The 25,947-nt window shown below is 37.6% G+C and overlaps 1 protein-coding gene across 2 annotated transcripts in view; it reads right to left on the bottom strand.

The window, feature by feature from the left end:
- NUP205 (nucleoporin 205) overlaps nucleotides 1-25,947 on the bottom strand; it is a 93,211-nt gene that overhangs the window by 27,612 nt on the left and 39,652 nt on the right. For both annotated transcript variants that reach the window (XR_004032994.1, XM_003261376.4), the window contains exons 15-30: nucleotides 25,397-25,606; nucleotides 22,249-22,348; nucleotides 21,569-21,706; nucleotides 20,084-20,273; nucleotides 18,630-18,750; nucleotides 16,861-16,942; nucleotides 16,184-16,348; nucleotides 15,730-15,854; nucleotides 8,614-8,728; nucleotides 6,523-6,672; nucleotides 5,859-5,930; nucleotides 5,335-5,492; nucleotides 4,902-4,982; nucleotides 3,981-4,172; nucleotides 2,903-3,170; nucleotides 2,627-2,725 (exon numbers count right to left, since the gene is read on the bottom strand). Coding sequence is in view for 1 of the 2 variants with exons in the window: in XM_003261376.4 (XP_003261424.1) it covers nucleotides 2,627-2,725; nucleotides 2,903-3,170; nucleotides 3,981-4,172; nucleotides 4,902-4,982; nucleotides 5,335-5,492; nucleotides 5,859-5,930; nucleotides 6,523-6,672; nucleotides 8,614-8,728; nucleotides 15,730-15,854; nucleotides 16,184-16,348; nucleotides 16,861-16,942; nucleotides 18,630-18,750; nucleotides 20,084-20,273; nucleotides 21,569-21,706; nucleotides 22,249-22,348; nucleotides 25,397-25,606 (2,266 nt within the window). In the remaining variant the exon portion in view is untranslated. The remainder of the gene's footprint in view (nucleotides 1-2,626; nucleotides 2,726-2,902; nucleotides 3,171-3,980; nucleotides 4,173-4,901; nucleotides 4,983-5,334; nucleotides 5,493-5,858; nucleotides 5,931-6,522; nucleotides 6,673-8,613; nucleotides 8,729-15,729; nucleotides 15,855-16,183; nucleotides 16,349-16,860; nucleotides 16,943-18,629; nucleotides 18,751-20,083; nucleotides 20,274-21,568; nucleotides 21,707-22,248; nucleotides 22,349-25,396; nucleotides 25,607-25,947) is intronic.

Here is a 25,947-nt window from a genome sequence, read left to right as displayed (position 1 = left end):
AAACATTCTTAAAGAGATCAAAATGAATTACAAGACTCCATGAGAACCAATGTCCTGTATTTATCCTGCTCATCAATCTTTCTTTTTTTCCTTCTTTTTTTTTTTTTTTTTTTTGAGAGAGAGCCTTGCTCTGTCTCCAGGCTGGAGTGCAGTGGTGCGATCTCGGCTCACTGCAGCCTCCGCCTCCCAGGTTCAAGCGATTCTCCTGCCTCAGCCTCCCGAGTAGCTGGGACTACAGGTGCACGCCACCACGCCCAGCTAATTTTTGTATTTTTAGTAGAGATGGGGTTTCATCATGTTGGCCGGGATGGTCTTGATCTCCTGACCTCGTGATCTGCCTGCCTTGGCCTCCCAAAGTGCTGGGATTACAGGTGTGAGCCACCGTGCCCAGCCGCTAATCAATCTTTTATCTTTTATTGAGATCTTTTAAAATTGCCAGGCATGGTGGCTCACACCTATAATCCTAGCACTTTGGGAGGCCAAGGCGGGTGGATCACTTGAGGACAGGAGTTCAAAACCAGCCTGGCCAACATGGTGAAACCCCGTCTCTACTAAAAATACAAAAAGTTAGTGGGGCGTGGTGGTGCACACCTATAATCCTAGTTACTGGGGAGGCTGAGGCAGGAGAATCACTTGAACCCAGGAGGTGGAGGCTGCAGTGAGCTGAGATCGCGCCACTGTACTCCAGCTTGGGCTACAGAGTGAAGCTCTGCCTCAAAAAATGAAAGAAAAGAAAAGAAAAGAAAATTTAGCTAGAAAGGATCAGGTACAATGTAGACAAAAATCTGCCTCCAAAAAAATCAGATATTTTTATTCTTTTTTTTTAGTTGAAATACTTATTAGAAATAAAAGCACACCCATTATAAAGGTAATTTAAATATACAATGATTAGGAACAGTATGGTCATATATTTTATGTAAGACCCACAAACATACTCTTATGTAAGACTCTTTAAAAATTTTCACAAGTACATTAAATAAAGCAATAACTTGTATTTGAAACTAATCTCATTTTTTCCAACTACTACATAGCAGCAGTTTTTAAATTGGCATCTTGATGACTTCTTATAAAAAGCCTATTGTAGAGCCCCACCTAGTGGTTAAGTGGTGACTTGGCCAATTCAACTAAATGGAATGTTAAAAAAACACACAAAAGAAAAATGTGGGAGGTGCTGAGAGTGGAGAAATCCCATTACTATCTCTTTTCTTAAAAGAAGCTTGTGTTTGCTTAAAAAACTTCTCTAAACTATTCTGTTATTTTTCCTCATCTTACAGATACTTTCATACATTATTTATGTGGGTGCTACATGCCTATAAATCTACCATTTGGCTATTACCACCTTGTAGGGTACTATGTATGGCATAAAATACAACCACCATAAGGATAATGAGATCAATTGAACCTTATGTACACAGTGGTTTTTAACAGTCTATACAAAATAACACTCACAAAGGTGAAGAGCCCAAAGAAAATCCATTATCAGAAGGTGTTCTGACAACTTCGTAACAAATGGCAGAATAACTCTGAATGACTTCATTGAACATCAAATGTCTACAAAGTATATAAAGCATTATATAATGATGTGTTGAACACTTAATAACATTTTCATGTCTTACGATTAGTTTCAATTAAAAATGCTAACTATATTTTAGAAAGCAGCATTTAGGAATATTTTAAATGTGCCTAACTTTTGACCAAGAAATTCCACTTCTTGGAATTTATCCAAAGAAAACCTCACTAGTACAAAAAGATACATGTATACTATTGATGAGTTTATACTGGAGAAGGTCATTCGTTCAAATCTTTTTAAAATAAAAGTACATACTTTTTCACATGGAAATTCCACTATTAAGCAGCATCCTTTTTTAGAAATATAGGCATATAAAAAAAGTTGATGTAGCATTTTTGTAATAAAAATTTAGAAACAATTGAAATGCCTGTGAATAAGGGAAATGGCAAATAAGTGTTTCATCCATATCATGGAATAACAAAGACTTTTGTGTTTCTTTTTGAGATGGAGTTTCACTCTTGTTGCCCAGGCTGGAGTGCAGTGGCACAATCTGGGCAACCTCTGCCTCCTGGGTTCAAGCAATTCTCCTGCTTCAGCCTCCCGAGTAGCTGGGATTACAGATGCCTGCCACCATGGCTGCTAATTTTTTGATTTTTAATAGAGATGGGGTTTCACCATATTGGCCAAGCTGGTCTTGAACTCCTGACCTCAGGTGATCCACCGGCCTTGGCCTCCCAAACTGCTAGGATTACAGGCGTGAGCCACCACTCCAGGCCGAGATATTTTAAAATAATCAACTAGATAAGTACTCTGATATAGTACAAAGGAAAGAAAGACATTGGACCATTCTATGTAGAGCATACTGTTCAGTGGGACTTAAGGCAAGTGAGGGAGTTACAGAAGTATATAAAAGCTTAAGTATTATTTGAAGGTTTTCTATAATTCTTAAAAACTAAACATTCTTCCTCAACTTTTGAGTAAATGCTTTAAAAATGACACTAACACTCATTTATTACAGTTTTGATTAGTCAAAAGATGGAGAAGTGATTTTTTTTTTTTCAATTTAAAGTAACCATCTCCCAATCCAGAAAAGATTAGAAATTGATCTCATTCTACCTGCTTCTAAGGTGTCTGGTTCATCAGGTCTCTGGGCAATCTGTAAGTAATAAAGCAGAGAGCCATACAAGTGAGTCCTCACTCGTTGGAATCCACCACCTAGGGAGATTAGGAAGATGTCAAATGAAAATCTTTTCTCATTTAAAAAAAAAATAAATAAATAAAATAAAATAAAATTCAGGAAAAAATAAAAAATAAAAAAAGAAAATCTTTTCTCAATTAAAGTTAAAACAAATACAAAAGATAGAATTTATAGAAAATTTAGAGGAAAAAAACCTGTCTTCAAAATGAAGTCTAACAGTTTCTTCAATATGATGTAAAGTGAAGAATCTCCAATAGAAGCAAAACCCACTAATGGGTTCTCTTCTGGAGGAGGTGAGGTGAAGGAACTATCAAGCATAAAAGCGTAATGGGCCTCTGCTGGTCCCAAGACTGATGTTTGCTTCTGTTCGGTGAGGACAGCCTGGCTTAGGTGAGCAGTCAGTGTGAACACCGCCCCGGCGACCACAGGCATTAACTCTTGCGCTGCTTCATCATCCAGTATCTTAAAGGACAAGGGCAAATTAGAGTGAGAATCCTGCTTTCAGCAATAATCATTAACAAGTTTCATAGCTTTTTTTTTTTCTTGCTCTGTCACCCAGGCTGGAGTGCAGTAGCATAATCTCAGCTCACTTCAGCCTTGACCTCCTGGGCTCAGGCGGTCTTCCCACCTCAGCCTCCCGCAACTGTGACTACAGGTGCAAACCATCATGCTCGTAGAGACGGAATCTCACTATGTTGCCCAGGTTGGTCTCAAACTCCTGGGCTCAAGCGATCCTCCCACCTTGGCCTCTCAAAGTTCTGGGATTACAGGCATGAATCACTGCACACAGCCCATTAATGAGTTTTATATACATTTAGCTTGTCGACTATGATAACAGTGTAAGAATGGAATACAGAAATTAGTCAAAAAAAAAAAAAGAAAGAAAGGAATCTAATATATACAGAGAAACTTAAATATGATGCTAGTTAACGGTTGTTCTTAACCAGAAGGGATTCCTATCAGAATTCCCTAGGGAGGTTTTCTTTTTGAAATTCACATAAATGGTCTCACCACCACATTCAGTAGGTCTGGGATGGGCTCTGTCCATGTGAATTTTTACAAAGCTCCCTAGATAATTCGGACATATACTCTGGTTGAGAGCCACTACTGTACAGAATTAATCCCTTTCTCGAGGAAAAGTCTTAACGTTGGTATTGCGCAATTCTATTTTACTCCCAATCAAAAATGGAAAACAATTAGGGTGCCAAAATATATTTGTTTAAATGATACATATCTGTTCAGCAGTATAAAGTAATTTAGGAAGTATGTCACCTTATCGTGCACATCTTGTAAAATATCACGAATAATCAGTTGTCGATCCTCTGCCTGAATGAGGTCCTGGGGACAAGCTGTCAGTATAATTTCTACCAGTTGCCTCCACGACTCCAGAGCATGACGTTTTGCATGAAGACACTGCAGCAATTTATTTCTTCCTACCACATACTGAAGTACAGTGCTGATTTCCTAAAGCCACAGGAATTGAATCATAAGTTTAAACAGGCAAATAAGATCAGTTATCTGTCAGTTACTCAGAAAATATTTATTTGGAAACCTACTACATGCATGCCAGGAAGCAGATATCTCTTCATATTATTTCAGTAGTAGCCAGGGCTATAAAAAATATTAATATGTAAGGTGTGTAGGTGTGTGTATATGTGCATGAAAGGTAGGGGACAGAGGTGGCATAGATAAATATGTATTTTTTGATATCATATTCTTTCTCCTTGTACCCATCTACTTATACTTGCTTACTCTAGAGCACTAGAATTATCTAAACTCCAAGTTCAATGGCATGTTTCCCTGACATCTATTTCTTTGCCTCTTGCTTTGGCCTGGCCAGCTATATCTCCATGCATGTGGTTCTTCCCACCTAACCTCTTACCTGTAACTTTCCACTTGTGATGACAAATGACCCTCCTGTCTCACTGATGGGGACCAAGTGAGGTCTAATACGAAATATGGTCAGGTTGCAAATCCTTAACTAGCCTAGCAGAAAAGGTGTTATTTATTTTGGCATACCAGATAGTTCAGTTTATAAAAGTTATAAAATCAAAAGTGAAAGACTCCCTAAATGTTTAATTTTTAGGCAGCTTACTAATTAGCAAACTACATGTCAATATACTACTTTAGTCTTTTCACCAGCAACCTAAGTAGGTAAAAGGTTGAAACGAACACATACTCAACAGAGCTTACCTCCATGAGTAGAGGTCTCTGTCCTATGGCTGCCATACCCTGAAGGGCATTTACTTCAGCTACAAGAACCCTATGAAGAAGCTGGATAATTGGGAAAAGAAAAATAAGACATTTCTGACACTGGTAGAACAATAACACCTAGCAATTACCATAAACTGCCCTAAAGGGAAAGGTGTCAGATACCTTTATATATAATCTAACAAAAGCACTGTCCAATTTCTAGACCAAAATATTAAGTATCCCTTTTCAAGAAGTTAGTGTGATATATTAAGTTTTATTTCAGGGATAGTTTACAAAAACCACAGTCCTTCCTATAAACTACTAAACCAATGTCTCTATCAGAAAGAAAACCTGTATGGTTCTATTTGTTTCTGAAGACTTAAGGTCTGAGCCACTTGACACTGCAGATATGTACTTTTAAAGCAACCCTCACCTTGACATTGCAGACTGTCTGTCCCCGTAAATTCTTGTGTTCACAGTTAGCAATAACTTGTTCAATCTGGGCCCGATCAAAAAAATCCAACTGCAAAGGCTCAGGGATCTCCTGACTGAAGTCAATCGAGTCAAGAATATTTAGAATTTTTCGACGTACTAGAAATAATAAAAAGTAATTTGATTTTACTTGGGACATTGAAAAGAAGGGCAAACCATCATATTCAGTTGATTTTCAAAGACAGTGCTATTTTCAGAAAGAGCATAAAATAGCCAAGAAACTGAAAACCGTATTGGAATCTAAATTTGATTTTATTTCTGATACATCCATTAGCAAAAATATTTTCTTTCCTGTTGTATAATCCTATTATAAAAAAAATTTTCAGGTGGCAAATAATCCTTTATGTAACTTTTCTATACCAGTTCAGAGTTTGCAGGCACAGGCATAATAATCCCTTGAAGTTTTAAGCCATGTAATATATGTCTATAAAATAAATGTATTACAAATTCAAAGGGCATTATTACCTTTTGTAGCAGTGTCAAAGTGAAGGAACCCAGAAACAGACCTGTTTTCATCTTCTATTCCTCCTTCACCGTCTGTTGGAACATCAATAATATTGAATCACAAAAAGAAGAACATACTCTTAAAACTACATTTATTTGGAAATAACAAACATAAGGTATTTTATTTCTAGGTCATTGTTTCTACGTCAAAGAGCCCTGTGCAAATGGATAATTAAAATGCAAAGACTGATGAGGACTTACTACCAACATTCATCTAATTCTTTCCATCCCTATGGAATCCACTGCACAATTGTAAAGAGAATAATCAGATTCTCAAAAATGGCAAGACCCAGTCATGCCAATGAGATGATTTTAAAAGTTTATGCTTAATTTGCATGAATAATACATCCTGAAATAGCTTAGGTCATGCTGGCTCAGTATGACAAACTCCACTGACAATTTTGTATATAATACCGGTATGACTATAGTGTAATATGGATACCTAAAATAATAATAAATGACAATCATAAGATGAGTTAAAATTTTTGTGTTTTAAGAAAAAAAATACTCTAAAAGTGAGAAGATAGTTTTGGTCTATAGTCACATACTAAGCACAAGCTTCAGATTTGTGCTTGTCTTCACGACAACTAGTCACCAGCACAATGAAACAAATACTAATACTCACCTGAGTATGGTTTCACTGGCATGTCATCCAGTAAGAGGTGTAGGAGCCTCTGGGTATGCGACCGCTGACGATTCAGAGAGGTTACCCTTAGCTCTATTGAGGCAGTTTTCATAAGCCATGACATCTGGTTCAGCATAGATATTTCATATTCTAGAATTTAAACATGTAAATTTTGTTTCCCAGAGTAATAACACAGTATCAAAACAGACTTAAATTCTGTAACTCAACAGATATTTTCCCATGTAACAAAGTCAATAATTTATGAAACTCAGCAACATAATAATTTCTCACTCTGTAAAATTACAAGAGAAAAAAAAAGATACCAAGGAAGAAAAAAATAAGCTAGTATAAATTTATGAAAGATGGGCTAAAGTCAGTGAAGAGTAAAAGAGAATCAAGTTTTCATTACTGATTTTAATTTCACAAAGATCCTGAGTCTATCATATTTTGACACTGATATATAAAACAATATTTTAAAGTAATTTTCAAATACATAACTCAAAAAACTATCATAGTTTGGTTTTGATTTCACAAAACAAATACTTAAGAAAAATTAAACTTAAATTGCATGATTTTATAATACCTCAATTAATGATGTGGTTTAACACTTAAGGCTGAGAATCACTTATACAATAGTTATTTATTTATTTTTTTATTTTTTATTGTAGAGACAGGGTCTCACTCTATTGCCCACGCTGTACTTGAGCTCCTGGCTTCCGTGACCCTCCTGTCTCAGCCTACCTAAGCACTGGGATTATAGGCGCGAGCCACTGTGCCTGGTCCTACAATAAGATTTTTTTAATCCAATACTATTTTAGTATGCTTGACATTGAAACCCTAAACTGTGACAGTATAAACATAAAATTAACCAAATAACAATACTAATAATAATTTCAGGCAAAGCTAAATGAAGTTTTATAAAACACATACCATAATAGGTAAGACGTTAATTTTTATTTTTAATTACTTAGGTGGAAAAAGAGGGTTTCTAAAAGCTTCTTACATAAACAAAATCCCAGAACTAAAAATAAGACACTTACGAAAATAAAGTGAAAAACCTTTTGCCAATAGATAATTCTCAGAGGTCTAATACCATTACTCTAAAAGGTAAATTAGATGCTGACAATTACTAGTAATAGAAATTTGTTTATGGCATGTGTGAGCCTCAATTTCCTAAAACATAAAGATGACACAAGCTAAACTTTTAAAAAACTCAATAGACCAAGACTGAATATAATCTGAATTCAGAAAACTGTTAAAAGTTGGTCAAAAAAAGGCCGGGCGCGGTGGCTCATGCTTGTAATCCCAGCACTTTGGGAGGCCGAGGCGGACGGATCACGAGGTCAGGAGATCGAGACCACGGTGGAACCCCGTCTCTACTAAAAATACAAAAAATTAGCCGGGCGTGGTGGCAGGCGCCTGTAGTCCCAGCTACTCAGAGAGGCTGAGGCAGGAGAATGGCGTGAACCTGGGAGGAGGAGCTTGCAGTGAGCCGAGACTGCACCACTGCACTCCAGCCTGGGTGACAGAGCGAGACTCCGTCTCAAAAAAAAAAAAAAAAAAAAGTTGGTCAAAAAAAAAAAAAGTAGAATCCTGATAAGATGGCATTAGCCTGGAATAATTGTTAGTCATGTCAATAAACTAAGTTAAAACTGTTTTCTACCATAATTAGTTTTCAACTTTTCATTTCAAGATATGAATTGGTTTCAATACAAACACAAGAACCAAGAGTAAATCAAGATTTTTTTTTTCTCATAAACAGCCTGGGAAGAGAAAATCAGAAATCTTTGTAAAACAATTTTCATTCAAAAACTTTAAATTCCCATTAATTTTCTAATCCCTTCAACACAATCTTTAAATTTTATTTGTTGTAAGAGAATCAAATTCCATCCTTGATAGGCTGTATTTAAATAAATTTTTGCTAGCAGTTAAAATATCAGCCTTCTTTAAGCAGAAATTACAAAAAGAACCCAAAATAACAAGCCACAGTATCAGAATTAGAACAGAATTCCCCCAAATATTGTATAAATAAAATCACTTAACATGGAATCATAAATGTGTTCTTATAAATAAGGGAAAATAATGGCCTACCTTTGTTAGAAAATGGTAGATACTGCAACTGGGAAAATAAGAAATCCTGGCTGGTTCTCAAGTACCTCATAGTAGGACCAGATGTATCAGAGCATGCACATAACTGATATATGACCTAAAGCATTAAAGTAAGAAAAATCCCTAAATCAGTCTTTCTGTGTTATACATATTAAGGTAACAAAATATGAACTTAGACCTACTAAGTGAAAAACTAGGACCCATCAACAACTCAAGTAAAATGGACAAACAGATGCATAAAACATAAGCTCAGAGTTATGAACAGTCCTAGGCGACCTAGCTCAAGAAAATACACTGAAATACAATTGAGGGCTGATGACGTTATTGCAGAACTATCATTAACATACTTACTAATATATACACATACAGTGAATTTTACTATACACATATAGTACATTTTAGTATTTTAGCTTAATTATTAGTAGCAGGCCGGGCATGGTGGCTCACCTCCCAACACTTTGGGAGGCCGAGGTGGGCAGATTACCTGAGGTCAGGAGTTTGAGACCAGGCTGGTCAACATGGTGAAACTCTGTCTCTATAAAAATACAAAAATTAGCCAGGCATGGTGGCATGTGCCTGTAATCCCAACTACTGGGAAGGCTGAGGCAGATTAATCACTTGAACCCTGCAGGTGGAGGTTGCAGTGAGCCAAGATCATGCCACTGTACTCCAGCCTGGTGACAGAGCAAGACCCTGTCTCAAAAAAAAAAAGAAAAGAAAAAAAAATTATTAGTAGCAAATTACTTGGAAGTAACTTCTGAGAACCATATGAGTTACATCTCAACCTCAGGAAGATTAAAATTACCGAAACTAAAGCAAATGCAGAAATTACAAAGAAGATCCATAAATTCAACTAAATAACAATAAACTGAATAAAAATTTAACAAAAAAGAATACATAAGAGAAAAAAAGTTCTTATATTAAATATAAGAAAAAGTTGCTAGCTCTAATATATATAAAGATCTCCATTGCAGATATGAATAACATAAATATCTAAGTAGCCCAAATGGTAAAAGACATTTTATATGAGAAAAATAAAAATAACCCATAATAAAAAATGTCCATCTGTTTTCAAGAATTAAAAAAAAAATCAAGATGATAATAGGTAGGCATCATATTATAAATCAGTAAAAAAAATTTTTTTTTTGAGTCAGGGTCTCACTCTGTCACCCAGGTTGGAGTACAGTGGTGCAGTGGTGCAATCACAGCTCACTGCAGCCTCGACCTCCTGGGCTCAAGCGATCCTCTCAGCTCAGCCTTCTGAGTACCTGGGACTACAGTAATTGCATGCCATGATGCGTGGCTAATATGAACATTTATTAGATGCTTTCCATGTATCAGGCACTTTAGACATGTTTATTCTAAGCACTATTAATACCTAATACCTAGTGTAATTGTTATGACTACTTGTGAATTAAAATCTAAAGTCAAAACTCTTGATAGCCTTTGACCCGACACAGTCAATCCTCATTATTTACAGATGCCATATTTGCAAATTCACCTAACATGCTAAAATTCATTTAAAATCCCAAAATCGATACTTGCAGTGCTTCCATGGTCCTTCATGCACGGGAGAACAGCTACAAACTGCAGTCACCGAACTCTCATGCTCTCAAATGGAGCAATGCTTTACCTGTTCCAGCTATCATACTATAAAACGGGTCCCTTAAACGGTCTATTTAGTGCCACGGTTTTTGCATTTTTGTGCTTTCTGTTGATTTTGCTGTTTAAAATAGCCCCCAAGCGTAGTGCTGAAATGCTGCCTTGTGTTCCTAAGTGCAAAAAGGCTGTGATATGCCTTTAAGATAAAATACTACATTAGATAAATTTCATTCAGGCTGAGTTATAGTGCTGTTGGCTATGAGTTTAATGTTAATGAATCAACTACATTAAGTAAGTGTCTTTAAACAGAAACACACATAAAACATGATTATGAATTCATCAGTTGACAAGAATGTTGGAACCAGAAGCTTGCAGGAATCCTAGCCTGTATTTTCCATAGGGGCAATGAATTCACCAATTCAGTGTTCACAATGACTTTATAAAACACAACTACTGTGAATAACGAGAACTGACTATAAACCCTTGTCTGGAAATACATTGTTTTTTTTTCTTTTGTTTTTTTTGAGACGCAGTTTTGTTCTGTCGCCCAGGCTGGAGTGCAGTGGCGCGATCTTGGCTCACTGCAAGCTCCACGTCCCGAGTTCACGCCATTCTCCCGCCTCAGCCTCCCGAGTAGCTGGGACTACAGGTGCCCATGACCACAGCTGGCTAATTTTTTGTTTTTGTATTTTTAGTAGAGACGGGGTTTCACCATGTTAGCCAGGATAGTCTTGATCTCCTCACCTCGTGATCCACCCGCCTCAGCCTCTCAAAGTGCTGGGATTACAGGTGTGAGCCACCGCTCCCACCTGGAAATATATTCTTAAGAAAAATATAAAACCAAAGGTAATCTATTTATTTACAACTCCATTTATTTACAACCTCCATCTCCCAGGTTCAAGCGATTCTCCTGCCTCAGCATCCCAAGTAGCTGGGTTTACAGGCACATGGCACAACGCCTGGCTAATTTTTATATTTTTGTTCGCTAGAGCAGAGTAAAAAGAAACTGGAAACAACCTGAATGTAATTTACATTGTTGCAGCACAGAAAGTTTATACAGAGAGGAGTAAAAAAGACACAAAATTTCATGTATACTGAATACAACTATAAACAATGTATATACACAAAGAGAAAGAAGACAAGGAAAAGAGTAAGCAGCTCTGCTACAGATGTACATTGACCTTTCAAACAGTTTTGATACTGTTTTGATATTCTATAAACGAACAAAAACTTAAGCTAATACTGAACTTCTCAAAACAAAACCAGTTAGGTGTATTACTGGGGGAGTTAAGAAAACACAAGAAGATACTCTAACAAGTGGAAAAAATAATACTATTAGAAGAGAACTGCCGGGCACAGTGACTCATGCGTGTAATCCCAGCACTTTGGGAGGCCAAGGTGGGTGGATCACCTGAGGTCAGGAGTTTGAGACCACCTTGGCCAACATGGTGAAACCCCATCTCCACTAAAAACACAAAAATTATCCAGGTGTGGTGACCCAAGGATGGCTGTAATCCCAGCTACTTGGGAGACCGAAGCACGAGAATTGCTTGAACCTGGGAGATGGAGGTTGCAGTGAGCCGAGACCACACCACTGCACTCCAGGCTAGGCGACAGAGCAAGACTCTGTCCCCCCACCAAAAAAAAAAAAAAAAAAAAAAAAAAGGGAAGGACACAAAAAGTGAGTTCAAAAAGCACTGCAAGCCATTTTATTAAGATGTGGCCTATATCCTTCCTGGTTTCCAAGACCAGGGACCAGGTAGAAGAAATCTCCGTTCTTAAAGAAAAGAGGGCAAAGGCACCAGGCCTCAACTTCTTCACCCAGAAGCCCTTGTGTTGCAGGACAAGGAAGATATCAATAAGAACCATTTCCCTTTGCTACAGTCAGATTTATTTAAACTAATAAGCTCTTCTTACTTAGAGGTTTAAATTTTTTTCTGAAGCAGGGTGAAGTACAAACATACAGGTAAAGGGAGTATATTTAGTTATAAATGGAGCAGTGATTGCTGTAAAAATGCAGATCCTGACTCATCAGGTCTAAAGTGGGGCCTCAGATTCTGCACTAATAAGCTCTTAGGAGATAATGCTGATGATACTGGTCCCTGGGCCATATTTGAGTAGCAAGGTCACAGAGCATATGTTATGGCCAGGCGCAGTGGCTCATGCCTGTAATCTCAGCACTTTGGGAGGCCAAGGCGGGTGGATCACCTAAGGTCAGGAGTTTGATACCAGCCTGGACAACACGGTGAAGCCCCATTTCTACTAAAAATACAAAATTAGCCAGGCATGATGGCACATGCCTGTAATCCCAGCTACTTGGGAGGCTGAGGCAGGAGAATCACTTGAACCCAGGAGGTGGAGGTTGCGGTGAGCTGAGATCGCGCCACTGCGCTCCATCTGGGCAATACAGTGAGACTCCATCTCAAAAAACAGTAACAACAACAACAACAACAACAACAACAGGGAGTAGATTATAAACTGGTAAACTGCTGGTATGGACATGTTTTCCTTGGCCAGTATAGTGTTCTAAAAATTAGAACAACTTTCACAAAAATTCAGATTTCCAAATCCTTTTAAAAATGAATAAAAATAAAAATTCAGACAATCTGGCCCAACAAATCCTGCACTCTGGCATGGTAAAATAAGCCAGGGATGAGTAGGAAGGCACGTGCTCTCCAGTCTGCCAGATTCTCCTTTCCTCCCACTCCCTTAACTGGACCCTGGCTTCATTCATTTACTTCACCTGCCATTAGCCTAGGTGTTAAGCTTATCAACTGTTTCTACTTATATATCAAATTCTGTAAATCTGTGCTAATATGTACATCAAATTTGTTCCCCCATTGAGGAATAATTAATTTTGATTTACAGGAAAACCTAGGTACAGTACTTACAGCGAAGGGATGTTTGGACAGCCAGAGGACAGAAAAGATAGTAAAGAATTACAAAAAGAAAAGCAGGAGATTAACAAAGAAAAATCTCCATGCCAGTAACACTAAGAGATTAGTGATGCAATTCTTTTTTTTTTTTTTTTTTTGAGATGGGGTCTCGCTCTGTTGCCCAGGCTGGAGTGCAGTGGTGGGATCTCAGCTCACTGCAAGCTCCGCCTCCCGGGTTCGCACCATTCTCCCGCCTCAGCCTCCCGAGTAGCTGGGACTACAGACGCACACCACCGTACCCGGATAATTCCTGGTTTTTTTTTTTTTTTTGAGACAGAGTCTCGCTCTCTCGCCTAGGCTGGAGTGCAGTGGCAAGAATTTGGTTCACTGCAAGCTCTGCCTCCCAGGTTCACGCCATTCTCCTGCCTCAGCCTCCTGAGTAGCTGGGACTACAGACGCACACCACCATACCCGGATAATTCTTGGTTTTTTTTGAGAGTCTCGCTCTATTGCCTAGGCTGGAGTGCAGTGGCAAGATCTCGGCTCACTGCAAGCTCCGCCTCCCAGGTTCACGCCATTCTCCTGCCTCAGCCTCCCAAGTAGCTGGGACTACAGGTGCCCGTCACCATACCCAGCTAATTTTTGTATTTTTAGTAGAGATGGGGTTTCACCATGTTAGCCAGGATGAATTTTTGTATTTTTAGTAGAGACAGGGTTTCACCATGTTAACCAGGATGGTCTTGATGTCCTGACCTCATGATCCACCATTTCTTATCATAAAAATGTAAATTTAGGGTAACACTTAAATTGAGAAATTAGTCCCAGCTTATAAAGCCTAGTTCTTTTTTTTTTTTTTTTTTTTTTTTTTTTTGTTGAGACGGAGTTTCGCTCTTCTTGCCCAGGATGGAGTACAGTTCCATGATCTAGGTTCACTGCAATCTCTGCCTCCCGAGTACAAGCAATTCTCCTGCCTCAGCCTCCTGAAGAGCTGGGATTACAGGCGTCTGCAACCACACCTGGCTAATTTTTTTTGTATTTTTAGTAGCGATGGGGTTTCACCATGTTGGCCAGGCTGGTCTCCAACTCCTAACCTCAGGTATCTGCTCACCTTAGCCTCCCAAAGTGCTGGGATTACAGGCGTGAGTCACTGCACCCAGCCAAGCCTAGTTCTTAAAACACTTATAAAATGAATAAAACAATAAATAAACAAAAGTGAACAAGTGAAACGAAAGTTCTCATTACAGTTTATTTATTTATTTTTATTTTTTTGAGACAGAGTCTCACTTTGCCACCCAACTGGAGTGCAGTGGCATGATCTCAGCTCACTGCAACCTCTACCTCCTGGGTTTAAGCAATTCTCATGCCCCAGCCTCCCAAGTAGCTGGGATTACAGGCACGTGCCACCACGCCCAGCTAATTTTTGTATTTTTAGCAGAGACAAGGTTTTGCCATGTTTCCCAGGCTGGTCTCCAACTCCTGGCCTCAAGTGATCCAGACCACCTCAGCCTCCAAAGTGCTGGGGTTATGGGCGTGAGCCACCGTGCCCAGGCTCAGCCCTCATTATAGTTTAAATCTTAATCTGACATTCTACCACCTACCATAGTTGTATACAGGACTTCTTAATTTATTTGGTTATTAAAAACTGCTTTCTGGCTGGGCACGGTGGCTCATGCCTATAATCCCAGCACTTTGGGAGGCTGAGGCAGGTGGATCACAAGGTCAAGACATTGAGACCAGCCTGGCCAACATGATGAAACCCCGTCTCTACTAAAAATACAAAAATTAGCTGGGCATGGTGGCATACACCTGTAGTCCCAGCTACTTGGGAGGCTGAGGCAGGAGAATTGCTTGAGCCTGGGAGTTGGAGGTTGCAGTGAGCCACAATTGTGCCACTGCACTCCAGCCTAGGGGGCAGAGCAAGGCTCCGTATCGGAAAAAAAAAAAAAAAAAAAAAAAAAAAAAGTGCTTTCCCAGCCTGGGCAATGTGGCAAAACACCATCTCTACTAAAAATACAAAAATTAGTCAAGCATGGTGGGACACACATATAGTCCCAACTACTTGGGAGGCTGAGGTGGAGGATCATCTGATCCAGGGGATGTTGAGGCTGCGATGAGCTGTGATCACACCAGTGCACTCCAGCCTGGGTGACAGTGAGACCCCTTCTTAAAAAAAAAAAAAAAAGTGCTTTCACTTACATTCTCATTGAAGTCTCTCAACAGTCCATTTCACAGCTTGAAAAACTCAGACTCAGAGACATTTCATGCCATGCCCAAGGTGACTTTGCCTGTTGTGGGGCAGAGATGGGAACCAGAGGTCTTCTGACCCATCAGAAGGAGCTACTTTAAACACAGCACTGTTGGAAGTTTCTACACTACTGGTAAAAATCCATCACAAAAATCTAATTTCCTCCATTTTTCAAGTGATTAACATAAGATTTGGGTCTGTAAGAAAGTGGGGTTTGTGCTTTATGGATTTTATCCACAAATGAAAGACAGGTCAAATTGCTAAATGAACTCATTTCAACTAAGTGCTACTGTTATACTGTCATATCTATGGCGTACTCATGCACCTGGTCAAGTTTCTTCTATTCAGTACCACAAAACACAGTTTTCTGTGTACCTGGTAACATAACTCAGCCAGTTGAGGAGATTCTCGCACTGCCACTGGGCCTGTTCTCCCTTCCGTTCCTTTCTCCAAGATGTTTAGGATGGCATGAAGGCATGTCCGAGGGCAACCTAACACTCCTACATGAAACCAAAAAGAAATTCAACTTTCAGTTTAGAATTTCTGCATTAAAATCTTGGACTGCCTTTTCAAAAGTTAAATTTTGTAAATACATGCTGTACTGTAAACACTCTTTCAAATACTGATACAGAAAATTGTTAAAGGCTGATTCTCTATAGCTCAGTTTGTCCAGTCTTGTTCTAAGCCCTAAAGACTGACCCATCCATCACATTACCTTTCTTACACTTTTTCTTTCAATGAATTATCCCATGAGCCCAGAATGCAATCAGTGACCCATGAGATACACAAATATGGAAGGAAAGAAATGCCTTTATGTCTTAGGCTATACCTGGATCTTGTAGGTTTGTAGTACTGACAGGTTTCTTCAATTCAAAGCCCAACAGGTAGAGAGCAAGATTGGGTGGATTGCATTCCAGAGAGGTAATGAGAAGATTCAAGATGTGGATTCTTGTTTCATGACGAATTGCAACTAATTTCTTTTCAAGTTCTGATCCTTAATACAGAAATCACAAAACAAAATTACAAAACAATGGAAAGTTAACATCAGTCAAATAAAAAATACAAAACTTGTATTCCAACTCCATGTTTTCTTTAGATCGTTTGCCTGATTATCTATCACATTCATTTCAGATTTATTTAAAGAGGAATCCTAAAAACCTTATAAATTTACGAGTACCCTTTATCTGAAATGTGTGAGACTAGAAGTGCTTCAGATTTCAAATTTTTTGAATTTTAGAATATTTGCATTATACAGATTAAGCATCCCTAATCCAAAAATCCAAAATCCAAAATGAACCAATGAGCAGTTCCTTTAAGAGTCATGTTGGTGGTGGTCAAAAGGTTTCAGATTTTATTTTGGATTTTGTATTCTCAACCTGTATTCTAGCAAATTCTCAATTTCTCTTACACCATTACTTAACAGTTAACAATTACAAGTGTTTTCTTTAAATTAAGCATTTATAAAAAGTAAAAGAATGCATGTATGCACATTAATCTAAGACATACCCTCTTCCAGACGTACAAATTCTTCTGCATCCTCACAATCCAAACACTCCACAAATCCAGCCATTAGTTTCTGACTTATACTCTGAAGTAACATGAAGGTAAAAAATGACAAATTATTACAGGTTTCTAAATATTAGAAAAACTATGATTGATATATATAAACATTCATCCATAAAGAAAAATAGGCAAATCTGCTTAGGTATTTACGTTTTGGTTACATTTTTAATAAGAAAACTCAGTTCCTTAAGTTGCCGTAAGTTAGCTCTCTATACAAATAATTAAAGAAACAGAAGTTTTATAAATTCATTGATTTCAAAACTTGCTTCCTAATTTTCCTTCCCAAAGGATCAAGCTAGTTAAAAAAAAAAAAAAAAAAAAATCACATGAAATTGCTGTTTACTGACCTCTTCATTATATAGCCAATGTTACGAGATCTTAACTAAAATGTAAAATAAAATTTTCATCTTCTCTCTTTAGAAATGTATTACTTATCACCCGTTTTCTATTTCTGAGCTGATTTTGCCTTTAATAATCTAGGATGATGTTAAAACAGTAATAACAATTTATACCAAAATCAACACAAAAATCAGCACATCAAAAACCTTCAGCATCCCCTGATTATCACATGATTTTATAAACCTCATCGATAAGCCACAGATGAGACTTATGGTGTTTCTTCTTATGGTGTTTCTCATGCTGGGTGGTACCACCACTCCAAAGGGAACTTAGAAATAAGTGGAGTCATCTAAGTAATCACAACTAGAAGTTACTACTGACAGATAGTGGTATCTAGGGATGCTAAAGGTACTAGACGTGAGGGACTATAACACACAAAATAAGATCTGTGCCATCCAACATGCCAGAAGAGTCCTTATTTCAAAATAGGGACTCTATGAAGGACTATACAATAAAATCCTTCAACAAGGCCAGGCACGGTGGCTCAGGCCTGTAATCCCAGCACTTTGGTGGGCACACTGCTTGAGCTCTAGAATTCGAGACCAGCCTGGGCAACATAGTAAAACCCAATAATACAAAAAAACTAGCTGGGCATGGTGGCATGCACCTGTAGGATCGCTTGAGCCCAGGGGCAGAGGCTGCAGTGAGCTGAGATTGGGCCACTGCACTCCAGCCTGGGTGACAGAGCGAGTTCCTGTCTCAAAAGAAGAGAGAAAAAATTCTTCAACTAGCTAAAGCAGTGATTTCCAACATAAAGATACAATGGGATGAAATGTTCATAAAGAAAAAAAAAGCAGATTCCGCAATTGTAGGTATTCAGTGAACAGAACTATTATAACTTGAATAAAAAGAGGAACTCCTAAAAACACTCTACAGTGTTATCAAACGAGGTGACACACAGGTGGATCACAAGAAAATCAGTGAAGTAGACAACTTACAACAACGGGATATTCAGAACTTGCAGAGGGCTCACTTAGAACACAGGCAACTGACAGGTCGGGAGCAGCAAACAAACAAGTTAACAGCAAACCTAATCATTTTGAACGTGCCCAGAGTAGCAGTGGTCATGTACCTAGAGTAGCAGTGTGCCACATATCATAATTATGCAGTATCACTGTGAAAAGCATTATCTTCAAAGATAAATCATAGCCAAGTTCGTGGGTAGGTTTTCACCCATCCTATACAAATATACTTACTCTTAATGAATTTTTCCACAACCAAGAATATGATTCCTCCACAGACACTAGAAATTCCATATGTAGTCAAAACGCAAAATGCACCAAAAAAATAACAACAGCAACAAAATCAGTTACCTGGTCATGTGTGAAATCTCCAACCAACTTTATCTGAATATTAGAGTTGCAAGAGATACAACAGAGGATCTTGGCACTTTCAAAAGCCAATTCTGGATTACTATTGCCATGATATAGGTATCTTTAAAAAAAAGAAAACATTTGAGGAACAGTGATAAAATTTTTGGTGTCTCACTATTCTCAATAAAGAAAATTTAGAACCAGGGCTTCCCCTGCCCATATAGCACTTCAAGGTAAATTAGAAAAAGCTGTCCCCTTCTAAATAGATGCAGTCTGTTAGGGGTTGAATCATGTCCCTGCCCCCAAAATCCTTATGTGAAGTCTGGCTAACCCAGTGACCTTATTTGAAAGCAGGGTCTTTGCATATATAGTCAATCGAGTTCAGACGAGGTCATTAAGGAGGCCTAATAAAATATGACTGGTGTCCTCATAAAAAGGGTAAATTCAGACACAAACATACACACACAGGGAAACTGCCATGTGACACTGAAAGCAGACATCAGGGTGATGCTTCTATAAACCATGGAACATCAAACCACCAGAAAGCTAAAGTTTTCTGTGAAAAGTTTGCTTCCTTTCCAGCCCTATCTTCCAAACACCTAGTTTCCCTACAGGAGACAGACAATATTGTCATTTTAGACTCAGAGATTTTGGGTGGGCACAGTGGCTCACACCTGTAATCCCAGCACTTTGGGAGGCTGAGGTGGGCGGACTGCTTGAGGTCAGGAGTTTGAGATCAGCCTGGCCAATATGGTGAAAGCCCATCTCTATTAAAAATACAAAAATTAGCTGGGTGTGGTGATGCACATCTACAGTCCCAGCTACTGGGGAGGCTGAGGTGGGAGAATCGCCTGAGCCTGGGAGGCGAAGGTTGCAGTGAGCCAAGATTGTACCACTGCACTCCAGTCTGGGTGACAGAGCGAAATGCTGTCTCGAAAAAAAAAAAAAAGACTTAGATTTTTAGAACATGGAAGAGAAGAAATTGTAAAGTTCAGAGTAAGTAAAATCAGGGTAGCTAGAGAAGGCAACAGTAAAATGAGGCCAGGCATGGTGGCTCACGCCTATAATCCCAGCACTTTGGGAGGCTGAGGCGGGCGGATCATGAGGTCAGGAGTTCGAGACCAGCCTGACCAACATGGTGAAACGCCGTCTCTACTAAAAATACAAAAATTAGCCGGGCATGGTGGTGCTCACCTGTAATCCCAGCTACTCAGGAGGCTGAGGCAGGAGAATCACTTGAATCCAGGAGGCGGAGCTTGCAGTGAGCTGAGATCATGCCACTGCACTCCAGCCTGGACGACAGAGCGAGACTCCATCTCAAAAAAAAAAAAAAAAAAGTAAAATGAGGCAAAAATTTAAAAAAGGTGATGCACTAGATACCTAACCAGATTTGAAAATCAAAGCTAGAATGTCTATCTGTTTACTTCATTTCTCTACCTACAAAGGTAACTTACCTGGCAATGTTTACCACATTATCTGCCTTCTTAGTTCTGGGATTAATTCCCTGCAAAAGCTGTTCTAAAGGACAGACTATTAGAGCCAGTTGACTCTCTCTTAGAAGGTCCATAAAAAGATTTTCCTTTTGCAGAGTAAGATTGAGAAGTGCAAGGCAATGCTGTACTGCTTTCTCCAGGTGTTTTTTCCCTATTAACCAAAAATAAAGTTAGAAAGTTCTAAATTTATCTTTAAAACTCACAGTCAATTCTTAGGAAAACAAGACAAATGACAAGTTTTAGATTTTGAAATCTAGAGATTTAGACTCTTGTTTCCAACTTCCAGCAGCAAAACCTAGAGATTTACGCTCTCATTGTTTCAAAATTTCAGCTCCAACTTCACAAAACCATTCATCTTTGCAAGTCATGGTTATTTTGCAATCCAGAAAACTCCCATGGAATGGATTCTCAAGTCACTTCTTTATCTTTTCCCTTATTGTTTAGATCAGTGGTTCTCAGAATGGGGTGGCTGAGCCCCAGCGCACATTTGACAATGTCTGGAGACACTTCTAGTTATCCTAACTGGAAATATGCTACTGACATCCAGCTTACAATACACAGGACATCATCCACAACAAAGAATTATTCAGCCCAAACTGTCAATGGTGCCAAAATTGAGAAACTCTGATCTAAAGTAAGACAAAATCATTGTGGAAAATAAAGCAGAAAATAGAAACAAGGATCACCCATAATCTTACCAATCAAATTTAAAATTGTGGCCTAATTCTTCCTATAGTGTCTTATCTGTATATTCTGACTATACAGTTATTGTTCATATGTTTAGAATCTCTTTTCTCATTTTGATTATAGCCACATTAAGTAGAGGTAATATAGCATCGTGGTAAAAAGCATGAGCTCTGGCGCCAAGCTGACTAGGTTCAAATCCCAGCTCCCATACTTGATAGGGAAAGCCAGTATAACTTCTTTGTATTTCAGTTTCTTTATTTGTTAAATGGAAATAAGATGATCTAACACATTTTTGAATAGATTGAATGCATTAATATATGCAATGTGCTTTTAAAAGAGCCAAATACATAGTAAGCATTCAATAAATAATAATTAGTGGTAATAATAACAAGTAAAATTGACCACTATGTATCAAGCACTATAGTAAGTGCTTTTAAAAATATTATGAGGTGGGGGATGGACAAAAAAGTACTTTAAAGTTAGGGATGTTAAAGATGTTAAAATGATAGAAAGATCACTTTACCTACAAAAGACCCTGCAGTGAAACACAGTTACAGTGAGATTCTCTCTGTAGTTTGGTCTGTTTTTACTTACAATACACTCTCGTTTAAATGATTCACTGAAAACACCACTTGAGATACAGAGAGAGAATCTTACAGTGAAAAATGACTTCAGAGATCATCTGTTTCAAATTCTCAGTTTACAAAAGATGAAAACATCAAAGCTGTTTGCAAGACATGAAGACTTTTAAGCATATACCAGGAAAGGGAGCATAGGTGTCAAGCTGTTTAACTCCTTCTTCCAGTAAACTGAGAGCAAGCTCCAACATTGGTGACTCATTCAGAAGATGATACATCAGACTAAATCCAGGTGGCTTATAGGCTATGATTTCTTCTCCTAAATAGAACATAACATATTCCAAGAGATGATGGGTTAGTATTTTTGTCACACCCTTGATTTATATGAAATGTATGAGACTTGTAAATTACATGGCATCTAAATAGATAAAGGCAAGTTTCAATTTAGAGACACAGCAGTAATTCTCCTAAGGGCAAATCTGCACAAAGCAGTTAGCTTTGTGTTAACTCATTAAAGAAATTGTAATGCAGTGTTCTTGATCTTCCATTCAATAATTTTTTTCTCTTGAACAGAAAAATTAAAATGATTAAAACAATGAAACAGAAGATTAAATTCTAATTTAAAAGTATAATTTTTAATTTATGTATTCTGTTAACTCATTAGAAATTGTAATGCAGTGTTCTTGATCTTCCATTCAATATTTTTTTCTCTTGAACAGAAAAATTAAAATGATTAAAACAATGAAACAAAAGATTAAATTCTAATTTAAAAGTATAATTTTTAATTTATGTATAACACAGCCATAATTTGTAAATTATAAATAGTTGACACCTTGTTTGAAAGTGACAGAATTAAATTACCTTGTAGTTCCACAAACTGGTCTACAAAATCTTCAAGCTGAGGCTCATAATCTCTGAGCAATTTATAAAACACCTCCAAAACCACCTCAGCAACTTCCCACTATAGAAAGATACAAATATGTCAATAACAATAAAACAGACCAAGGTGGTGGCCTTGCAAGGCTTTTCACTCTTCCCACTTCTTTTTCCAGAAAATGAGTGAAGTTTCTTGTCTACTTTATTCGCTTACGCTAAGCAATATAGAAATCCCAATTCATTTTGCTAAAAGATAATGAATAAGCTCATTTTCAAGGTAAAATATTTTTAATGCATTATTCTTAAAGACACATTTTTATAGGAGATGTTTGGAATTCGTTAATACATTGAAAACATTTAGTATCTAGTCATATTCAATTTATAATTAAACATCAAATTTAGACACTTTTCAAGTGCCAAACATTTCACATTTTCTCTAACAAGCTCGCCTGCAAAGAATCTGAGAAATCATCTCATCTAAATTCCTTATAAGTGAAGCAAGTGAAGCTCAGAGCAGTGAATGAATTCCCCAAGATCATAAAGCCTGGCAGCAAACAGGCTAAAAGTCGAGCCCAGGCCTTCTCATTCTCAGACCAGGGTTCCATCCATGGCTATAGTCAAAGAAGGTTAAGAAGACACAATCACTGGTAGGCTTGCCCCAAATATTCCCATTATTGCCTTCTTATTCAAAATGTATTTAAAAGCTATGTACCAGTAAAGAAAAATACTTATGCCAAAAAAAAAATTATATACAACTGCATAGCCAGTAAAATTAAAAGTTTGTTTAAAAAATCCACTACATAGAATTTTAATAAGACTGGGTTTGGTCATTGTAGACAGGGTGGTTTTTTGAATTACTATTTTAAGATTATTATTTCCACTGCACATAATTGTATCAAGGCTGAGTTAGAAAATGGGACTATAAAGTGACTTTTTAATTATTTTTATATTATTCACTGTTTTGCATTTTCCAAAATTTTCAAAAAATTTTATTTAAATAAAAAAGGCATATTACCACATAATAATGGATTTAGGACTGGTAAACATACCAATTGCCTCTAACACCCTGTTATTTATCTCAATCCAAAGCACTGTTTGTGTGGGCAGCTAGTGTAGTAAAATAGTCATATAAATTAGAGCTCAAGAACACTTTCAGGTAAAATAAATTCACAAAATTGAGGGAAAATTTTTTAGAGTATGTTGGGGTGGAAGTGAAATCAATGGCAGCCAGGGAAAAGCAGCAACACTTGAAGTGTGGCTCTGCATGGGTGAAAAGTGATAGCATCTGGAGAGAATATGGCTGACTAATGCTCTAAACACTCAGATCACAATGACCTTTTTAAGAAAAAGCATATAAGACATTTAAAACAACTGTAAAAAAGTATCAGAACATTTTGATGAAATGAGTGCTGTAATTATCAGCACTCATTATTCATCTGAAATGACTTTATTAATGAGGCATGGTTGCTGTTATTGTTTTCTTCCCATCAGGAAATACATGTTAACAAGGTAGTTCTAGAGCTTAAGTAAAGTGTATACTCCATCTCAGTGTTTATTTTCACAACTTGGCAAGCAAAAATTCTAATGCAATGAACAAAAAAAAAGAACTTCAATTATTTGTGACTAAATATCAAAAACAAGCTATATCCAATGACAGGGCAGTGAATAAACTATGCTAGATACAAGTAATAGATTTTATGCAGTCACTAAAAAGACTATTTTCAAAGAATATCTTAGGACATGAAAAAAATACCCATGATGCTAAGTGACAAAAAAGAAATACAAAGTAATATAACTAATTATCTCAATTGTTAATTAAGTGTACAGGCATAGGAAAAAGACTAAAAGTAGTTATCCTTCCTTTGGCAACAAAATTAAGGATGATATAATTTCTTCATATATATATATATATATATATATATATATATATACTTTTTTTTTTTCCCAGATGGAGTCTTGCTCTGCTGCCCAAGCTGGAGGGCAGTGGCGTGATCTCAGCTCACTGCAACCTCCGCCTCCCTGGTTCAAGCAATTCTCCTGCCTCAGCCACCCGAGTGGCTGGGATTACAGCTGTGCACCACCACACCCAGCTAATTTTTGTATTTTTAGTAGAGACAGCGTTTCACCAGTTTGGCCAGGCTGGTCACTCCTGACCTCAAGTGATCTGCCCGTCTCTGTCTCTGAAAGTGCTGGAATTACAGGCGTAAGCCACTGCACCTGGCCTTTTTCTTATTTTTTTTTATATTTTCCTAATTTCTCCAAATTCACATTAACTAAATTATGTTTATCATCATTAACACAACTACAAAAAAACCCAACAGGTTCAAAAACAGCCAATTACCAAAACAAAGCAAAAATGTTCCTACAAGATACAACCAAGGGTATTCTGTAAGGTTAATAAACAGTATTATAGACTAACGTGAATTACATCAGAACCTGGAAGAGTCTCTTACATAGCTTAGTGGCTACGAGCTTGGATCTGGAATCAGAGTCCTAGGTTCAAATCCTGGTCCTGGACCTTAGGCAAGTTCCTTAACCTTGCTAAGCCTCCATCTGTAAAATGGGAATATTAAATAGTACCTGCCTCATGGTAATATTGGAATTATATAAAATGATATATATAAGCTCAGTGGTTAGTGTCTTGCAACCAGAGCAAATGTGTCATAAGAACCAGTGCTCTCTCAGCCTCCATCCATGGCAGACATGCCTAATGGATTACAATACTCCTTCCTGCTAAGCCAATACTCCACAACCCAGTGCCGCTAATCAACAGAAACTGCTGTGTAAGTTTAAACTTACTTCAATCCCTAACCTAAACCATTCCAATAAGCAGTAGTAGTGTGTTTCCAACAAATGTGACTTTTTGTTCCATTTTAGTCAAAACTTGTTAAACTAAGGATATGAATATGAACTCCTATCAATTAGATTACTGATGACAAATGTCAGTGCTTGGGTTTTAATGACCAAACTTATTTTTTAGTGCACATAATCAGACCATTTCATAGATATTTCAAAATAAAGACAGTGAATTTTACTACCTTTCAAAAGCTAACATGAATTTGGCACCGTATACTTTTGATAAAAGAAAAGCAGTAAATGTATAAGGAGAAAAAAGTTTTTCTGTGAACATAACCTTTTCAGCTGCTCTCCGGTAAGCTCTCGTACGGAATCGTAGAAACACAGAGTCTCTAAGGAACTGCAAATAAGGGTCAAAGCCAGGGGGCCGCAGTCCAGCACCCAAATTAGAAGGAAATGAGCTCTCCACCAGGGTACTAATAAGCTGGCAAAAGGCCCGAGTCAACGGGTATTCTTCACACCGGGATTCTATTTCATTTAGCTCAACCTTCCAAAGAAAAAGAAAGAAAACTTGGTAATAAAAACTACTAGCTATGAAGTGAAGAATATTATGCAGACATTAACATATTAATAGTGCTAACTCACACCAAAAGACATAACAGATATTTCTGTTTTTCATTTAGAGGAAAAGATAAAAAAGTATTATATGAACCTCAGAAGGAAGAACTCCAAATTCACACTTATTGTCCCCAAACTTGAATTAAAAACAGAAATCTTTAATGTTTCATTAAAAGAGAGGGAGAGTTAGAGAAAAAAGAAAGAAAATAATTTATTCTCATTTCAGGTTGACTCAAGTAATCTAAATTGAGTTAAAATCACGAACTTTCC

This window comes from Nomascus leucogenys, chromosome 13 (genome assembly GCF_006542625.1).
Source record: "Nomascus leucogenys isolate Asia chromosome 13, Asia_NLE_v1, whole genome shotgun sequence".
Taxonomy (NCBI): domain Eukaryota; kingdom Metazoa; phylum Chordata; class Mammalia; order Primates; family Hylobatidae; genus Nomascus; species Nomascus leucogenys.
The sequence above is the reverse complement of the archived record's forward strand: the minus strand, read 5'-3'. Positions and strand labels throughout refer to the sequence as shown.